The sequence below is a fragment of the Hippocampus zosterae genome, chromosome 2 (assembly GCF_025434085.1).
Source record: "Hippocampus zosterae strain Florida chromosome 2, ASM2543408v3, whole genome shotgun sequence".
NCBI lineage: Eukaryota > Metazoa > Chordata > Actinopteri > Syngnathiformes > Syngnathidae > Hippocampus > Hippocampus zosterae.
Window position 1 is genome coordinate 41,356,741 of NC_067452.1, and position 16,899 is coordinate 41,373,639.

Consider the following 16,899-nt stretch of genomic DNA (forward strand, 5'->3'; position numbering starts at 1 on the left):
TGGCCCAAGTGAGTCACGAAGGGACGGCATCTGGACGAATCGTTTTTCACGTGACTGCTGCTGCTTCTTCCTCCTCTTGTCCCATTTGAAGCCAATCCAGCTGCACCAGCTGCAGGCACTGGGAGACGGGCGCCGGAAGTGGCTGGCGGAAGTGGAGGCAAATTGGGTTTTCAAAATAAAGTCCCAAAGTGGCTAGGGGAAGTTGAGGCAAATTGGGTTTTCAAGCCCCGGAAAAGTCGAGGCTCATTTATCTGACTTACTGAGGGACTTGGCTACAAAATAGATCTATATTTTGAAGACATTTCATCTGTGCACAAACGGTACATTTGACAAGAAAGTTCACCCAATCCAAGCCAATAAAAATGTTGATGCGGACTCGCTCCTGCCCCGACTTTCTCACGAGTGAGCAAAAGAAGTTGGCGGCTGCTTTGAAAGTGTTTATTTTGCCAAGCACCATTGGAAAACAGAGCAAATAGGTGGTGGTGTTACGTGATCCATCAAAGCATATAGTCATGCAAAAAATGTACACAATATGGATTTATTGCGGGGGGAGATGACGTCTCGTCCATTTCTAGCGGAGGGTTTTTTTTCCTCTCGCCGTCGGCAGTGAAAAGGAAGCCCGTTCCCATGAAGAATTTGACACGGCGGCGTCGGCGTCGGCAAAGGTGACGCGCTTCCTTTCGCCGTACAAAATCGACGTCGGAGTAGAAAAGAGAAGCAGAAGAGGAGACGCCAAGCCAAAGAGAAATGTCTGCGCGCATCCCGACAGTCTTGAGCCTTGACTCAACGTATTTGGTCCCGTTGCCGCGACTCCGTTCCGTGGAAGGCGCCTCCGGCCTCCTTTGGAGTCGTCGGAAACAAGAGAACAACGGGCGGGGGCGGGGGGGTCCAGGTCTCATACGGTGGTGACCCTCATCACCACCTCCCGGTTGGCGGCGGCGCCGAGGCGCGGGCGGCTCGGCCGCAGCCGGCCGAGGATGTGCAAGACGGTGTAGCCGCACTGGCGGTTCAGTAGAGTTCTCAGCCTCCCGCCCCGCAAGGCGACGCCGCCCGACGGGACGCGAGGGGTCCCCCCGCGGGCGCCCCGGGCCCCCGCCTTGCCGCCCAGGCTCGGCGGCTCGCCGGGGTCCTTGGATTTCTCGTAGTTGAGCACTTTCCACTGCTGGTTGACGGCCTGCCATCGCTTGAAGATGCGATACACCGACGAGCCCTCGTGGATGATGAGGCCTGCGGGGGGGAAAAGCGAGGAGGAGCCGTCACCCGTGGCCTTTGTCACAACGCGCCTTCTCAGAAACGTCTTTTTTGGCTTTGTTTGGATATCTTGCCATCGCGAGACTTTGACAAACGTGGCGCGCCGCTCTTTGCATGTGTCAAGTCAAGTCAAGCGCATTTCTACGGCCGTCGGTGACAGCAAAGCACGAATTGCTTCTCGGCTCTTGGGCGCCATCTGCGGGCCGGCTGTCTTGACATTTATCCGGACCCACGCTGGCTTTCAGTCCATGATTCGGGCCGGTTGGATTGCGACTTTGGCCGGCCGAAGCGCTTCGAATTGCCGAGACGGGGCGTCGGAAGCGAGCGAAGCGCTCAGTGAGCGCCGGGACGGGGAAGGCGCCGCGCCGTTGGGCTCCCTACCCGCGCGCCACCCGCCGCTCTCCGACCTCGCGTGACCTCGAGAGCCGCAGCCAACGCTCTCGCCACCCCCCAAAAAAAAAACCAACTTTGCGGCAGCATCGGGGCTCGGTCACGTCGTCGGCCGTGTCGCACCGATTCCTCGTTTGAAAGAACCCACTGACTAGACACCCATTTGAAATTGAAGTTGGCTGGTTAGGGTTCGTCATTTCTTTTGCCCCTCCCCCCCCAAAAAAGCAATTCAATGGGCATCAATTGCACGCGGGGTTTCGTTACTCGCAGGCTAGACCAAAGCGTCGAGTGCTATTTTTCTTATTAAAAAAAAAAGTGACATTTTTAGGGGGTCGGGGGGAGACTAGAAGGGAGTCATGGCCAAGCAGGTCCATTCATTTCAATGGAGAAAGACGATCTGCGTGATGAGACTTTGGCACAAATTGGAAGGCGGCGGCGCGCTTCTCCGCCGGCGTCCCAGCGCGACTTTGAACACGTCAGCGTCGCGTTTGCCGTCGCACTTTACCTATGCAGACGATGTCCATGAAGCCGTACATGCCGTAGCAGATTTGGAAGAGCAGGTCCTGCCGCTGCCACTTGGCCGAGGGGCTGAAGGAGGACCAGACCAGCCAGGAGATGCTGGCCATGAGGAACAGGGAGCCCAGGACGATGGCGGCGATCTGCACCTTCTCGATCACCGTCAGAGAAATGGCCTGCCACTGCGCCCACGCAAACCGGCACACGGTCAGACCGCGCCAAAAACGCTCGCCCAAACCCCACCCTCCGGCAAACATACGGCCCAATATGTCATTCGCGCTAGGCCCGAAGGTCTTATTCCATCAAAGTACGTTTAAGATGGCGGACCACCTTTTCAACGGTGACACATTTTCTACCCGACGCGGTAGATTCCGCTCCCATTTCACAGCCAAGCGTGGACGGCGGCGGCGGCGAGGGAAGACCCCGGCGGATGGCGTACCTGCAGGGGGTTCTTGGTGCTGATGGCCAGGACCTGGTACTTGAAGTAGCAGAGTTCGCAGCTCCAGGAGCCCCTTTCGCTGATCCAGCGGATCAGGCAGGGCTGGTGGGTGCAGCGCACCGAGCCGTCGCAGCGGCACGGGCTCAGCAGCTCGCCCTAAGGGGGACCGCAGACGGTCAGGAAAAACATCCGCGTCGCCGCGCCGGCCGCCGCCGGGGCCCAAAAAGGAGGCGGGGGCGAGGAGCCGGCTCAACTTGACCACTCGTATTCATACGCGGAGAAAACTAAATCCAAAACAAAGTCCGAACAACAAAAAAGAATCCAAAGTATCAGAGCGAGCCAGGACCGAAGCTAAGCAACGACCAAGAGCAGAAACGTGACGGGACCAACAAACAACGAGCCCACATTGAGCGGTTGTCCTTTGAAAGCAAGAATGACGAGCAAGGGGTGCGCAGCTGCAGAGCGGGCCCTACGGTGCCGCCTGGTGGTCGCAAACAGAATCACCACCATCCGGTCAGGATGGCGCGGGACAGTGGCAAAGTGCCGAAAAGCGGCAAAAAAAGAGATGAGGTAGCTCGTACGCGCTGAGGCGAATGCGGCCAAGTCCACGTATCGCCATGAGCTCGACGAGTCAGCATCGCATCCACGGGGTCCCCACCGGAAAACGCCGTCGGTCACGTTGACGACGTTTTCTGGCCAGGCCGTTCAGAAAGAAAGAGGTCACGCCAAGCAGGAGCCACGGCCTGCCGGCGGGCTTCAGACCGACGCCAAAAACCGAGCGCAAACGTTGCCGTCCGCGAGGCTGGAGGGGCGATAAGCTCTCGCTCGATGACGCCGGCGCCCTTCGTGCCGAGCGAGTGTCAATCGGCAGCCGCGACTCCAGCGCCTTCCCCAGCGTTTTGGACGTGGGCTCGCGTTCTCGGTGGAAACGTCGGATTCTTCCCGTTCGGCACGGCCCACGCTCCGGACCGTTAGCTTGACGCATCTTGGGGCGCGGCCAACTTTGGGCCAGAGCGCCATGGTGGCCGTGACAACAGACGTGAGTCATCCTGGCGCCATCGGGCTTCCGGAGCGTTTGTTTGTCTTGTTGCGGAAGGAAGCTGCCGACAGCCATTTTCTGACCGTGAAGAGACTTTAGCGCCCACTCCAAACCTCACTTCAACGTCGGGGGGGATTCGTACAGTTCGCTTGGTGCCCGATGGAATTGGAGACGCTTCGATGACTTCTTGCCGTGTTGTTTTTTTCCAAACGGAGGCTTTTCCTCAGCTGGCTGACGCATGTGGCCCCCAAGGGAAGGCTAATTGGGCCACTGACAGCGCCCCCCCCACCGTGTGACCTCTTCAATGATGAAATGACAAGAAAATGTGGCACTCCTCTGAACGGGGGCATGACCGCAGACGCCGTCGTGTGTGGCCGGCCAATTCTCAAGCAACGGCTTTGCGAGCCATAAGTGGGTCACGGTCCCGTTTTGGCCGGGCGGCACCTCGGCTGAGCTCATTTTGCGCCCGCCGCTCACGTGTCACGTTGCCTTCATTTGGAGGCTCGGGCCCTTCCGTCTAGGTCGGCCGAGAAAGGCCAGAGTCCAAAACTTTGGAAGCGCTGGCGCCTAGCAACGGAGACGCACACAATGAGGCAGATGGTCCGCAAGGACACGTATGCGCATGGGAGGGGGTAAGGGGGGGTGACAGAAATGGAAAGATCCATCTGCCCCCCCACAGAGTTTCCAAGCAGCGTCTCGGTCTTCAGGTGGATCTGCCGCCGCTTGATGCCTTTGGGCACGCGGGCCGACATTTGGGCCAAGGATGCGACTTGCGTCTGCGTTTGGGCCGGGAAATGTGGACAAAGCCAATGGCGCAAAACTCGCGACGGCTTTCTGGGATGACGGCAGAGAGAGCTGCGAGCGAGGCGCCGTGCCGCTCCCTGGCTCGTGACTCATTCTCACCACCTTCCTTCTTATTGGCCAGCCTGCTTTGTTGCCATGCTGACGGGATGTCGCCGCCGCTCTTGCGAGCTTTCAAACGACGACAAATCGATGGAGATAAGCAGCTGTCAACTGGCGCGCAGTTGTGCCTCACCAGTGACGCGTCCCACGAGCGGCCCAAATAAGAAATGTCGTACAGCAGCGGCGGCGGCGGCGGCAGGAAGGACCTCCGGTGGGCGTCGGGCGTGCCTTCCCAATCAAGGAGCAACAGTCGGGTTTTGGGGTACCCGGGATACGGCAGCTTTAGGAGCCGCTTTGGGAGCCACTAGGAGGCGCAACAGCAAAACCATGAGTGCGCCGACTTGTCTTCATGCCGAGGATGACAAACGGCGCACTGGGACACCCGGCCCGAGTTGCAGACCGACGGAAGGCGAAACATAGGCCCAAAGGCCTCGGACAGTCTTGAGATCCAGCTTCTGAGGACGCGCTTGGTCGTCACAAGTAAGACAGAACCACAAGGAGGCTTTCGGCACAGCTGACGAGCGGCTCCGCAAGCGCGCCGAAGGCTCTCACGGCTGAGGACGAAGAGCCTTGGGCCGAGCATTCCTCGTGATACACTCGCCAGACCGGTATTGGGAAGCGCCTTACTCGTTGCAACGTGCCCCGGGGCGAGCCCCCGCGCAGTGAGCGGACATTCTCGTCCTGGTGAGGCCGAAGGGCAAACCGGGACGCGGACCTTCCACTGGCTGTCCGTTAAGGACGGCTCAAAGCGAATCCCGCACACTTTTTAAACGGCTGTCTCCAAAAACAACAAGAAAAAGAATCGGTGAGAAAACGGACGGACTGACGACTTTGCTTTGCCCATCTTTTGGTTCGCTTCCCCAAAATGGGCATCTGGCGGTGACGGACAATTGGTGCCACGCTGACGCCGATCCTTTTTTCTGGGAGCCAGGGGGGGTCCCATGCAGAGGCGATTGTGCTAAATGTGCGCTACAACACGCTCAACTTTTGTTCCAAATCAGATAAGATCTCCTTTATTTGTCCCACACTGGGGAAACCGAACGAGACGAGTCATTGGATAAACGCTGCTTTTGTCCCGCCCATTGGACGCTCAGCCTCTCTGCTTGATTGACAGCAAAATGAGCCAATAAGCGATCTTTTGCTGTCGGCATCCGCGGGAGCATTTTTCAACTTCTCTCTTCCAACCCCACGGGGATAAATACAAGTTTTCGGAATCTGAATTCTTCTAATCATCCGAGCGACACTCCCTTTGTTGAAAACGACGAGCGACAGATTAATCTTTTATTTCCGGCGTGTTTTAGTGTACAGTAGTTGCTCGTGTGCGCAGAGCGACTTGCACCAATCGCCACAGTTAAGTCTCTGGAAAAGACGCCTTGTTGGCCTGACGGGGTGACAGAAAAAAAGAACGGAGACGAGAATTGACGTCGAAATCAACGGGCACGTTTGCTGATGAGCTTCCCTCCTTGACGGAGCAGAATCCGCCACCGGCGCCGCGATGGCGCTCTTTTGTGAACGCGCGGATTTAGTTAGTGACGGAGCGAGTACTTTTGATTCGTCAAAGGATGGGAGCCGATTGGTCCAACTTTGGACGTGACCTCCCACGTTTGAAAAGGTGACCCTTACCGCGGTAGAACGCGAACCGTAAGCCACCGCGGCGTGCGGTTCAACCGCTCTTTGGTTTTCAAGCGCGCTTCCGAAACTCGTCAGCTCGCAGGAGAAAGAAAGGCCAGACGAAGCGCTCGGCGGGGACGCACGCGTGCGCTACGGTACCTGTTCGGGGCCTTGGAAGCAGATCCTGCACTGGGGGCTCCGCAGGCCGCTGGCGGTGCTGGCGAGCGAGACGGCGTCCATGCCCACTTGCGCCTTGGGCTCCTTGTCGTCCGAGGCCCGCAGGCCGCGCGGCCGCGGCTCGCCGCTGCCGTAGTAGTCCTCGTCGTCGTTGCGCGAGCGGCAGTCGACGAAGGGCGGCCAGCCGCAGCCCCCCATGCCCATGCCCACCCCCAAGCCGCGCATGGCGGCCGCCGAGAGCTCGGAGGAGCCGCCGTTGCCGGACGGGCTCGATTCGGATCGCGTCAACACCAGCACTTTCAGTTCGTTGAGAAACATGCGGATCCGATACTTGAACATGTTGCTGGGCCGCTACGCGCGCGCGCGCGCACGCCCATACGATGCCTGTTTACGCTCTGCGCTCGGTGGCGGCCGAAAAAGGAGCCGCTGCTGGCGTGCGCGTGCCGAAAGTCGGCGTCCGTCCCTCACAGGGCGCTCGCCATGTCATCGGCCTCGACCCCCCTCCCGCTCCCCCCAAGAAAAAAGCAAGTCCGAAAAAAATAGCCCGGAGCAAAACGAGACGGCCGGCGTCGATGCGCGGCGAGCGGCTGGCGACGGCGGCGTCGATGGCGATGGCGAAGCGAGAGAACGACGAGCCGACACGCTCGCCGGCCGAAGCGGAACACCGAGCGACGCCGACGCCGACGCCATCTGCGCGCTCACATCTGCGAGCCCGGGCCGCGGTCGTCATCCGACGAAAGAGCCCGGCGGGCCCGAGCGAGCGGGGCTCGCGAGCCGCGTAGCGCCCTCCGGACAACAAAAGAGTCGGGCCCAAACGCCGCCGCTCGCTTTCTCACTCCATCTCCTCCCCAAAAGACGATCGTGTGCGCTGCTCCCCGCCCGCCATCCGAGGAGGAAGAAGGCGAAAGGGCGGCCACGAAAATACAAAAACGAAACAACGCCCCAGCACCGCCCCCCCCCCAAAAAAAACAACAACAACAAGAACCCAAGGCGTCCTCGAAAGACGGCGTCCCGCGACAACAACGCCACGCCAGGAGCGTCGACGCTGCCGTTCAGGATGCTGCTCGCTCGCTCGCTTCCCCTCCTCCAAATGGTCGCTCGCCCGAGCAGCTACTTCCGGAACCAGCCTGCTGGCATCCTGCCGGAGCACGCGGGACTTTTTTTTTCAAATCGAATTTTCTTTTCTGTCGAGAGCGCAGATGAAGCCTTCCGAGGGGAGGTCGGCTTGTTGAGAGGGCGCTGTCCGCGGTGCTGACCGCCCCCCCCGCCCCGCCAATTACAAAGCGTGCTCTGCCCTGCCCCCTGCATCGCCCTTTTGATGTTGACACGTTTTGCGCGGTGGTGCCGGTGGACCCCAAAAAGACGGAGGAGCAGGGCGGACTTGAAGTGCCTTGTATTGATGGAATACAGAGACAACGAAATCCAAAACAAAGCCCCCCCCCCCAAAAAATAAACGAAGCCAAAGTATCAAACTGACACCATGACTAAAACAAAAGTGCAAGGTGTTGGTGGTGGTGGACCCCAGAGAGCAGGCAGGAGGGAGGAGCAGGTTGTACTTGGTGAATTGTATTAAAACAGAAAACTAAATCCAAGAACAAAACGAATCCAAAGTAACAAACAAAACCGTGGCAGAAGCTAAAACCTCAAGAACAGAAAAATGACCGAAACAAACATGACGGGAACAAACAAACATGACAGTAGCCAAGAGCAAACAGCAACTATGAGCCCACAATGAGCGGTCGGGCTGGGAGTCCTGTTGCACTAATGACCTAATGACCAACAGGTGTGCGGCTGCAGGGGGAGCCCGACAGTGCCACCTGCCGGTCCCAAACCCAATCATGACACTATCAATAACCAGAATAAAAACAAACAATGAGCCGACTCCGAGTGGTCGTGCCGGGACTCCTTTGAAAGCATCCATCCATCTTCTAGCGCTTATCCGGGGCCGGGTTGCGGGGGCAGCGGCTTTAGCAGGGAAGCCCAGACTTTCCCTTTCCCTGGCTACCTCTTCCATCACATTTCGCAGCTGCGCCCCCCCCCCCCCACACATTTGCACACAGTTGCAGGCACACGCCAGGCTCCTCCCTGACAAGCAAGCAAGGAGCATTCCTGCTCCGTTTCATGACGGATGGGCCTTATTGAGCCGTTTGCCTTTCCTCAGTGACGAGAACAATTTGACGAGCGGCGAGAACGACTTCCATCGCCATCCCGAAAGCGAACCGCTCGCGCTGCCGTCTGTGTCGCCGGCTCCAATAGAAGGGGGCGGGGAGGGGGCTGTCAAAAGACGTCACTCAGAAGGTGGAGGTGGTTGTTATTTTGCCCTGGTGCGCATCAAAGAGATTATTGATCGGGAACCTCGTTCGATCCTTTCAACGTCTGCGTAGACGAGGCAGGAGCGCGCGTCAGACGTTGCCCTCGGGCGGGGAGCTTTTAGCAGGCGCTGCGTGTAGACTGAAGGCCGTTCTTTTCACCAGCGCTTATACAAAAAGAATCCTCAGCTAAAAAAGAAATGGTGGCAAGATTTCACGGGGGTGCAACGTTGGGTGGAAGGACGACACCCTTTTGGTTGTCGTGCTTGCAGAGCGTCTCCTGAAGCTTAGAGAGGACAGATGGCCACCTCGCTCTCTTTCTCACTCCGGTTCTTTGCGATCCTCCAGTTTCCGCCAGCTCGAGTGCCCGGCCGGCATATGGGCCCGCATGGCGGGGCGGGGACTGGCACAGGGCCCTCAGGAGCCGTCATCCCCCCCACACCCACAACATCGATGGAGATTTTCTTGGAAAAGACATTCCCATACGGTTGCCCTGACGAGTTGCTCGCTCAACGTGTCGTTAGCCACTAGCATCACGTAACTGGATGACTTTGACCACTCCAATACCAAATATGCGAACGCCGACTGAAAAATTGATTTCACGATGCATCTGGACGTTTTGGTCCAACCCGCTTGTTGGTCGGAAAGCGTTCGTAGCCCAAAAGCACACCCGACAGCGAGTTGCAGCGGCGCCACGGAGGTCGCGGCTTTCACAGCGGCTCAAGCCAGGCGACGCTCAGGACGACGGGCGGGTCCTGATTTACTCGCGGTTCCCCGGCACATTGTCGAAGATCTCCCTCTGCTGCCCACGCTCATCTGAGGGACCAAGCGCCATCTGAAGAAACATCACGCCCATCCATTTGCGCTCTATCCTGGTCCGTGGCGTGCGTGTTGACGACTCTTGCTTTGAGAGGGCAGAAACAGCAGCTCACAACGCGGCACGTCATTGATATTTTCTATTCACAAGCAACGTGACGCGTACAAAAAGCAAGAGACGCTCCAAACGTACGGACCAAGGTGAAAATTTATTTGTAAAATGAGACGTCCCCAAAAGACGGCGGGGGATACAACGGCAGCACAAATCAACGGCACAAGGCCAGGGGAGAAACGGCGGCGGCGGCAAAAAAGTTCAAGTAAGCCACGGAATGAAAGTGTACGCTCATCTCATCTCCAAGGTCAAAGGTCATCAAAGACAACTTCAAATAGACCTGCGACATTTTTCACAAACACATTTGCACAAAGCATTTCTCAAACAACACCGACGAGCGCTAAAGGACAAAAGCCGAAAAAGGAGCGGAGGCGAGGCCTCGCCGCGCTGTACAACAAAGTTGGCTACGCCACGCAAAACCATGGCTGCCGTCGCCGTTCCGCCGAACGTAGCCGGGCTTGCTTTTCATAGCGGCGCGGACGCCCGCAGCGGCTCCTCTCGTTTATGTGGAGAGGGAAGAAATGTCACCTGTGCTGACACATACGGTCCCATTTCACAAGAAAGTCGATCCCATCCAATGGCCCGACCGAGACAGATTTTTGGAGTTTGGTGTCTCCAGTCTTCACCGCCCCCCGTGCCCAAAAAAATCCACTGTCTGGTCAAAAAGAAAACTTCAACCCATTTCAACTAAAAAGAAGACAAGATGAAGGCCACGGCCATGTTTTCAAAAGCCAAAAGTGTGCGAGTGAAGCCAAAGCCTGTCCGGCGCGCGACCGGGCGAAGCGTAAGAGTTGGCCGTCAAAGCGATATCAAGGTCAGGAGCTTCCGCGGCATGAACGCAAGACGATGATCGTCGCCGATGTTTGCGCACGGCCACGCGGGGAATGACGACAAAGGTGGTTGTTGGCCCTCCTGGCGCCATCTAGTGGAGAAGCGGCGCAAGGACTTCATTCCACAAGCGCCGCTTGACGACCAATCGGAGAAGGTGACAATGATCGGCTAAAACTCGGGCCACTTGCGACGTAAAAAGGGGCCGCCCGACGGCGCATCGGACGGGACGTAGCGCGCAAAGCGACGGCGTCGCGCGACAGCACGTTTACTCTATGTACAAGATCACGTCCGCGGTCCGTTGGAGTTCCAACATCATGTGACGGCTGGCTCAGCTGCAGTTCATAAATATTTGAACGCCATTGGCTTGGCAACTCATCGTCTAATCACGGGTTCAATAGCAACGTAACACACGCGCACACACTAAAGTCTGTAAAAAGGCTGCATCTCCCGGCAACTTGCGCAAGGAAGATGTCCAGTTCGAACGGCTTTGTCGTGATTCGGGACGGCAAATTGAACGAATGATCGCAAACGCGGGAAGCGCATCCGCAGTTCCGATCGCTTCCTCCCTCATCACCGGAAGTGACGCGAGGAAACAAAAGATGGCGGGCAAGTCAAGATGTCAAGCGCGGTCGGGAACGAGCCGCCTCGAGCCGAGTACAAGTAACACTTCAAAATTGGAATGATTCAGACAACCGACGGACAGCCCGACTCACGGAAAAGAAACCATTTTTTCGCTTTTGATCCCTTAAAGGGGAAGTCAAGTGTTGTTTGCAGGACTACGTTCTGTGCGCCCATTCCATTGCGTTATATGCAGTATGAGTTCAGCAAAACCAGACCCATCCGTTTTTTCAAATCCATCGCAGGGGCGGCCATTTTGTGGCAAATTGGTAGCGCACGACCGCAATATGAATCCTAACTTCATCTTTTGACAAGACCGCGCTGTTGTGACGACCATTTTTGACTTGGCTTCCCCTTTAACACTACCAACAGAAAATTTGAAATCCGGAGAACGCCCCTCCCCCATCAGGACATTTTCTCATCTGTTCGTCAAATGCCGTGAAATTAGATTCCCCGAGGGAGCGCCACTCACCCGCTGCGATGCATTACTACCAAGTCCACCCAGAAGCCGGCGCGGCTCGGACAAGCGTCCAAAGGCGTCGGCCGTTTCAAACTCGCCGTAAAATGGCCACTTTGAGCAATTGCGGTTTCGTGCCCTGAAGATTTCGGCATCAATAATCACCCGCGATCATCAGTCCGATTTCATGAAGCACAACAGAAAGTGGAGAGGTGCAAATTGCAAGGCCGCGGGCAATTTGAGGGCAAGGGCCCTTCCGAGCCACTTTGCAGTGATTTCTTCCCATCTCACGCAAAAGCGAGACGAGCGGCGAGACGCGGGCAGTCCAATAGGACGCGCGCACGCGGTGGCCATTCCGCGCCCTTTGAGAAGATTCCACAAAGATGGCGGCCGTTTTGTTGGACACGCCCCGTCGCGGTCTCGTCACGCAGAACATTTCGAGGTGCGGCGTTACGGGCGAGGGGGCCTCGGCGCCCAGGCGTGAGCTCGGGTGGCTTCTCGGTCTCGGGTGGAGGAGGCGCGTTCTCGCGTCGGCGGCGCGGTGTACCGGTGTGTCGGAAAGGGCGCCGGTCCCGCGCCGCGCCGCCCGAGCGCAGGGACGCGCTTAGAGGAAAGCGCTGGGGTTCGCTCGCGGGTCCTTCTGGTTCCTGTAGCGCACCGCCAGCCAAACGCCCAGAATCTGGAGGAGGGAGGACACTCATCAAAGTCAGCTGCCAAAGGTCACCTCTGGGGGCAAACGACATTTGCTACACGCGCAAACATTCGAAGAAGTGAGCCCATCTCTTCTTTGTCAACGGACGCCACAGCTTCTTGTTGACTTGGAAACTGAGCTCGTAGCAGACGCGGACGCATTTTCAGCGCCACGGCTTTCACCGCGAGAGGACGTTTGGATTCTCTCCTCTCGCATCGCAAACCGCTTCAAATCCCAAATGGTGTGCTTACGATGGCACGACTCTCCGTGTCTCACGTTGAATTATTTCGCTATTTTATGTGAGCTGTTCTGTCGCAAAAGCGCTCGATTGACAAAGACGGATGGTTTGGCGCTTTGGAGCGTGGGTCCCCGAGATGGGGCGGGGTGCGCACGGGTGCCGCTCACTTCGGTGAAGCTGAAGAAGAGGCCGACGCCTCCCAGGATCTTGAGAGCCTCGCTGGCGTGGTGCAGCATCATGTCGCCACAGGTGTAGCATGAACTCGTATTCTTGCATAACTGCCGGCCAAGACACAAAAATAGCGGATGAGGATTTTGGGCGGCAAGCTGTCAGCTGAGCTCAAACGCCGACTACTTGCTTGGCACCGGCCACCGGGACAAACCGTGCGGCTAAAAGGTCAAGTCGCGAGCGCGGGACTTACGGCGGGACAGCTCTGCACGTCCTGCTCAAACTGCGCTCGCTTGCTGGCCACGTCGAGCAGCCCGCAGCAGTTGAGCTGGCTCTCCAAGTCCGTCTTGGTGTTGTTCTCCAACATTCCCCACGCGGAGTTCAAAAGCGCTTCCTGCCAACACAGAGCAAGGGGGTCTCGGCCTCGGACATCTCCGCAATCAAACGCAGAGCCTCGAGAAAAGTCGCCTCTCGTCTTTGCTTACAACAAGACTCACCTGCTGGCTGCGGTTCATCGCCAGGCAGGAGCAGGAGACTCCAAATTGAAAGAGGAAGACGATGAAAAGAATGACCATGTACTGGCGAGGCGGGCGTCAAAGAAAGCAAAGCGCCAGCGCTCCGAATTTCCGGCGGCCCAGGCGGGCAAAGGATACGAAGAAAAGCAGGACTTGGTGGTGGCGAACGGCTCCGACCAGGCCCACCATGGCGATGAGCAGGAGGAAGACGCCCACGGCAATCACGCCGCCGATGATGTGGATGCTGGAGACCAGGCCGAAGCCCTTCCCCCACGCCGCCACGCCGATCAGCAGCAGGCCCACCAGCTGCGCGGCGCACAAAGACAGCGACTTAGCGAGAGCCGCCGGCCCCCCCCCCATTTCAACCCGTTAGCGACTTTTTTCTCTCGCTGACCGATGACATCATCCAGCTGCAACTTGACCTCAAAACTTCAGATGGGGTTTTGTTTTTGACCATGTCAGATGATGTCAGGTATACACATTTATCCTAATCCTTATCACACCCGCTTGAACAGCCAATCCTCCATTAAGCGTCTCCAGTTGGTCCAGAACGCCGCCCGTTCCCGAATCCCAAGTAACGCGGATCTCCTTCGCCCTCGGCATTGTTCGAACGACGACACAGCCGGCGTGCACCGTTTTACGGGCAACCGAGAAGCGCCTTGTGCAATCAAACGCGAGACTAAGATGGTGAGCGAGGAAAAAAAAACACATTCTTCAAATACGAAGCGGAAGTGATCTGAGGTGAAAGTCAGACGTAGTGCCCGTCTCGCGCGAAGCCGATCCAAAGACAATTTTGCACCTCAGCGGTCGATAAACAAGTCGGCCATTCCGTTGGTGACGCTGGGCCACATGACACCATGTCGGCGAGTCAGTGCTGGCGCCCAGGCCCCGAGTTAGGCCGCGCAATGTCCGCTTTGGCTACTGTCGAGGGACGGCACGTAACACGCCAATAACCGCTCTTCCGCGAATAATCGGCCTGAAAAACGTGGCCGCGGAGCGGCCAGGGTGTCAGCATGAAGAGGGCCCGTGGCGCGCGTCGCTTTCCCAAATGTCTCGCGACGACTCCGTCCAACCTTCCGAGGAAGAGCTCGCAGGCTGACACCATCGGGCACATTCAAGACTTGCTACGAGCTTTTGGCGACGTCAAAGCCCCCCCACCCCCGAGTTTGACTTCAAAACGGAGACGTGGAGGTACAAAAGCCAAAGTCTGACTCATTGTTCTGCGTCGCGGCTAGGTTGCTAGCCGGGCTAGAGGCTAAGGCGGCTAGCGGCGAGAAAGCTAGCGCCAAGACGCTCACCATGTAGACGACGTTCAAGGAGCACAGGGCGTTCTTGGAACACGTGAAGCCGCCGCAGACCATCGCGGCTCTCTCGGCTCGGCCGGGCGACCGTCGGAAGGCCAAATAAAAGGAGCGCTCGCCGGCTCTCGGCTTTCGGCTGGTCTTCAGACGAGGGCGGAGAGCGAACCTGACGTCGGCGGCGGGCGTGACGTCACGTCGGCACGTGACCGGAAGCAACCGTCCTTTTCCTCTTCGGCTACGTTTTTTTTTTTTTGGGGGGGGGGGACTGCAAGCACGACGTGTTTCTATGCGTACCTATGGTGGGACAAAAGCAGGTGGAATACTTTCAAGGCAAGTGTTGGAATTTCATGGAAGGTTTGCGATTTCAAAGCAGGGCCTGGTCGAGGCGGAGGGAAGAGGGGGGCCTGGCCCCCTCAAATAAATGTTGTGCCACCAACACTATATTTCACATGTCACGCCTCTCTCTCTTCCACTCCACTTCGTATCGTGCTGCTTGCCCCCTCAAATATGATCGATATGTTTCTCGTGTCATGTTTCTCAACTGCACTCCCCCTTTTCACTCTGCTCAGCGTCTCGCCGCGCCGTGAGCGATGGCCGTCTGCAACGGGTGAAGACCCGACTTCCAATCCCCCTTCACCAAAGAGCAAAATAGCCCGTGCCGGAGCAAGAGCCTCCTTCCCTGCAGCGGGTCCGTGCGCACACGGACACTAGGCGGTGCTCAAGCACCCGCTCATTTTGGGAATAAACTCTTTGCGGCAGCCCCAATTCGAGTCGCTGCTCCGTTCATCAACATTCAACAAAACCACAAGTTCGGGTCATTTGTTTCTCTTTCTGCCCCCATCTGTTTCGTTTTCATTTGAGTCGTGTCGAAGAACGGGTTTCCAATGAGCTCTTTTCGCAAATCGCAAGAAGCCGGCCTTTTGAACAGGGGCGCGGAGACGCCTCGTCGTCGCATCCCCTCTCCACTTTTGCGAATCCTCGGATTACTGACTGTGCGGATTGCCTTGCCAGAAATTAAGCCACCTCCCGTATGCCACTGTATTTTCCGTAATTGTACGACACGTGTCGGCGAAGAGAGTCCTTCCTGCCTCAAAACCGTCCGCGACTTCCACCCGGCCGCCCGTAATCGGGACACGCAACAAGTGCAGGCGGAGCACATTTCCTATCGGCGGTTGCTGACAAAGGAAGTGAGGGCGACGCTCTGCGAGAGTCACGCTTTGAACCGCAGGAGCGTCGGCTGAGAGACGAGGAAGTGAGTTCAGTTGAGCTCAACCGCCGCAGGACGCTTTGAGACCAAACAGCGAGACCCGTTTCGCCAGTCGCTCCGGCGTTTCCATGGGCCCCGGCGAGCCGAGGCGTCCTCGCGCCCGACGATGAGCGGCAACGGCAAATCGCTCCACTCGGCCCCGATCAAAGCGGAGGTCAAGCGCTACCAAGCGCTCTGCGCTGGCATCGGCAGACTTTCCAAGCAGCTGGAAAGGGTCTCGGATCCGCAGCTGCGCTCGGGCCTCAGAGATTACCTGCGCAGTATCGAAGGTAAGCCGCTCCTGAATATGCTCTCCATTTATCAATGTATTTAATTTTTTCTTGGGGGGGGGCAAAATAGCGCGTGTGTGCGGAGGCGCGGTGCAATGCGGCGGCGAAGCGTGCGTTAGCTCCACTCTGTGGCTTTTGGCGGGGACCTAATCCGCCTCTTCAGAGCGACACGCGCACATCACAATGCGATCGCACGCGCTCGAAATGGAAAACGCAACATGCCAACACTCAAGCGTGGCACGTCGATCATCTGGAGCACCCGAGCATCAACGAGTCCGTCAAAAACCCTCATTCGGATCCGCGGGAAAGCCACAAACGGCGGCTTTTTCATGGGCCATCTGGCCAAGGGCGCACTTTGAGTCGTGACAATAGTCGAGCACAATTGCACACGGAAAACGAAAAAGACGAAGCGCATCCCGGGACGGGAAACGCTCGATCCCGGGCAAGTGTACAAAATGGAAGAGCGGCGCCTCGCTGGAAGATCCGCAGAAGGAGACGCGACCGCCATGGAGAAATTCAGCAGCTTTTAGTCGAAAGCAACGCGGCCCATTGAAGTCGACTCCCAGTTGGATTTGAAGATTCGGGGCCGAGGCCGCGGATCGCTTCTTCTGCCTGTCTTGTCAGCCGATGGCTGACAAGACTATCTATACTCTATACTGCTATATCTCCGGCGGGCAAAGCGACGACCTGCGGGAGCAGGAGGAGGAGAGTGACGGGCGGCCTACCGACTTCCTGTCTGCCGCTGCACGACCGCTCTCAAAGCCACTTCCTCTTGCACAGGCGCGCCGTTGAATTGTAGCTCCTCTGCGCACTTGCGTCACTTCTCATCCCCTCTCGTTAAAAAAAGCGACGGGAGCAATTTGGGGGTAGGACCGCGACTTTTGAGGGATCGTGCGATGGGAAGGGTGGCAAATCGCAGCTGAAAAAGCCCAGACTCCCCCACCACCACCCCTTCCTAGGGCACTTGATCCGGCTTCTCAA

At 57.5% G+C, this 16,899-nt stretch overlaps 2 protein-coding genes across 2 annotated transcripts; both read right to left on the reverse strand.

The window, feature by feature from the left end:
• Positions 1-424: 424 nt before the first annotated feature.
• LOC127593801 (E3 ubiquitin-protein ligase MARCHF9-like) lies at positions 425-7,793 on the reverse strand. The gene is made up of 4 exons (XM_052055451.1): positions 6,309-7,793; positions 2,597-2,752; positions 2,147-2,339; positions 425-1,227 (listed from the first exon to the last, which is right to left on the reverse strand). The coding sequence occupies exons 1-4, from the start codon at positions 6,663-6,665 to the stop codon at positions 896-898; spliced, it is 1,038 nt and encodes a 345-aa protein (XP_051911411.1). The 5' UTR covers positions 6,666-7,793; the 3' UTR covers positions 425-895.
• A 1,848-nt stretch (positions 7,794-9,641) lies between these two features.
• LOC127593975 (tetraspanin-31-like) lies at positions 9,642-14,648 on the reverse strand. The gene is made up of 6 exons (XM_052055776.1): positions 14,380-14,648; positions 13,220-13,387; positions 13,064-13,144; positions 12,820-12,960; positions 12,566-12,676; positions 9,642-12,148 (listed from the first exon to the last, which is right to left on the reverse strand). The coding sequence occupies exons 1-6, from the start codon at positions 14,440-14,442 to the stop codon at positions 12,074-12,076; spliced, it is 639 nt and encodes a 212-aa protein (XP_051911736.1). The 5' UTR covers positions 14,443-14,648; the 3' UTR covers positions 9,642-12,073.
• Between the last annotated feature and the right edge of the window lie 2,251 nt (positions 14,649-16,899).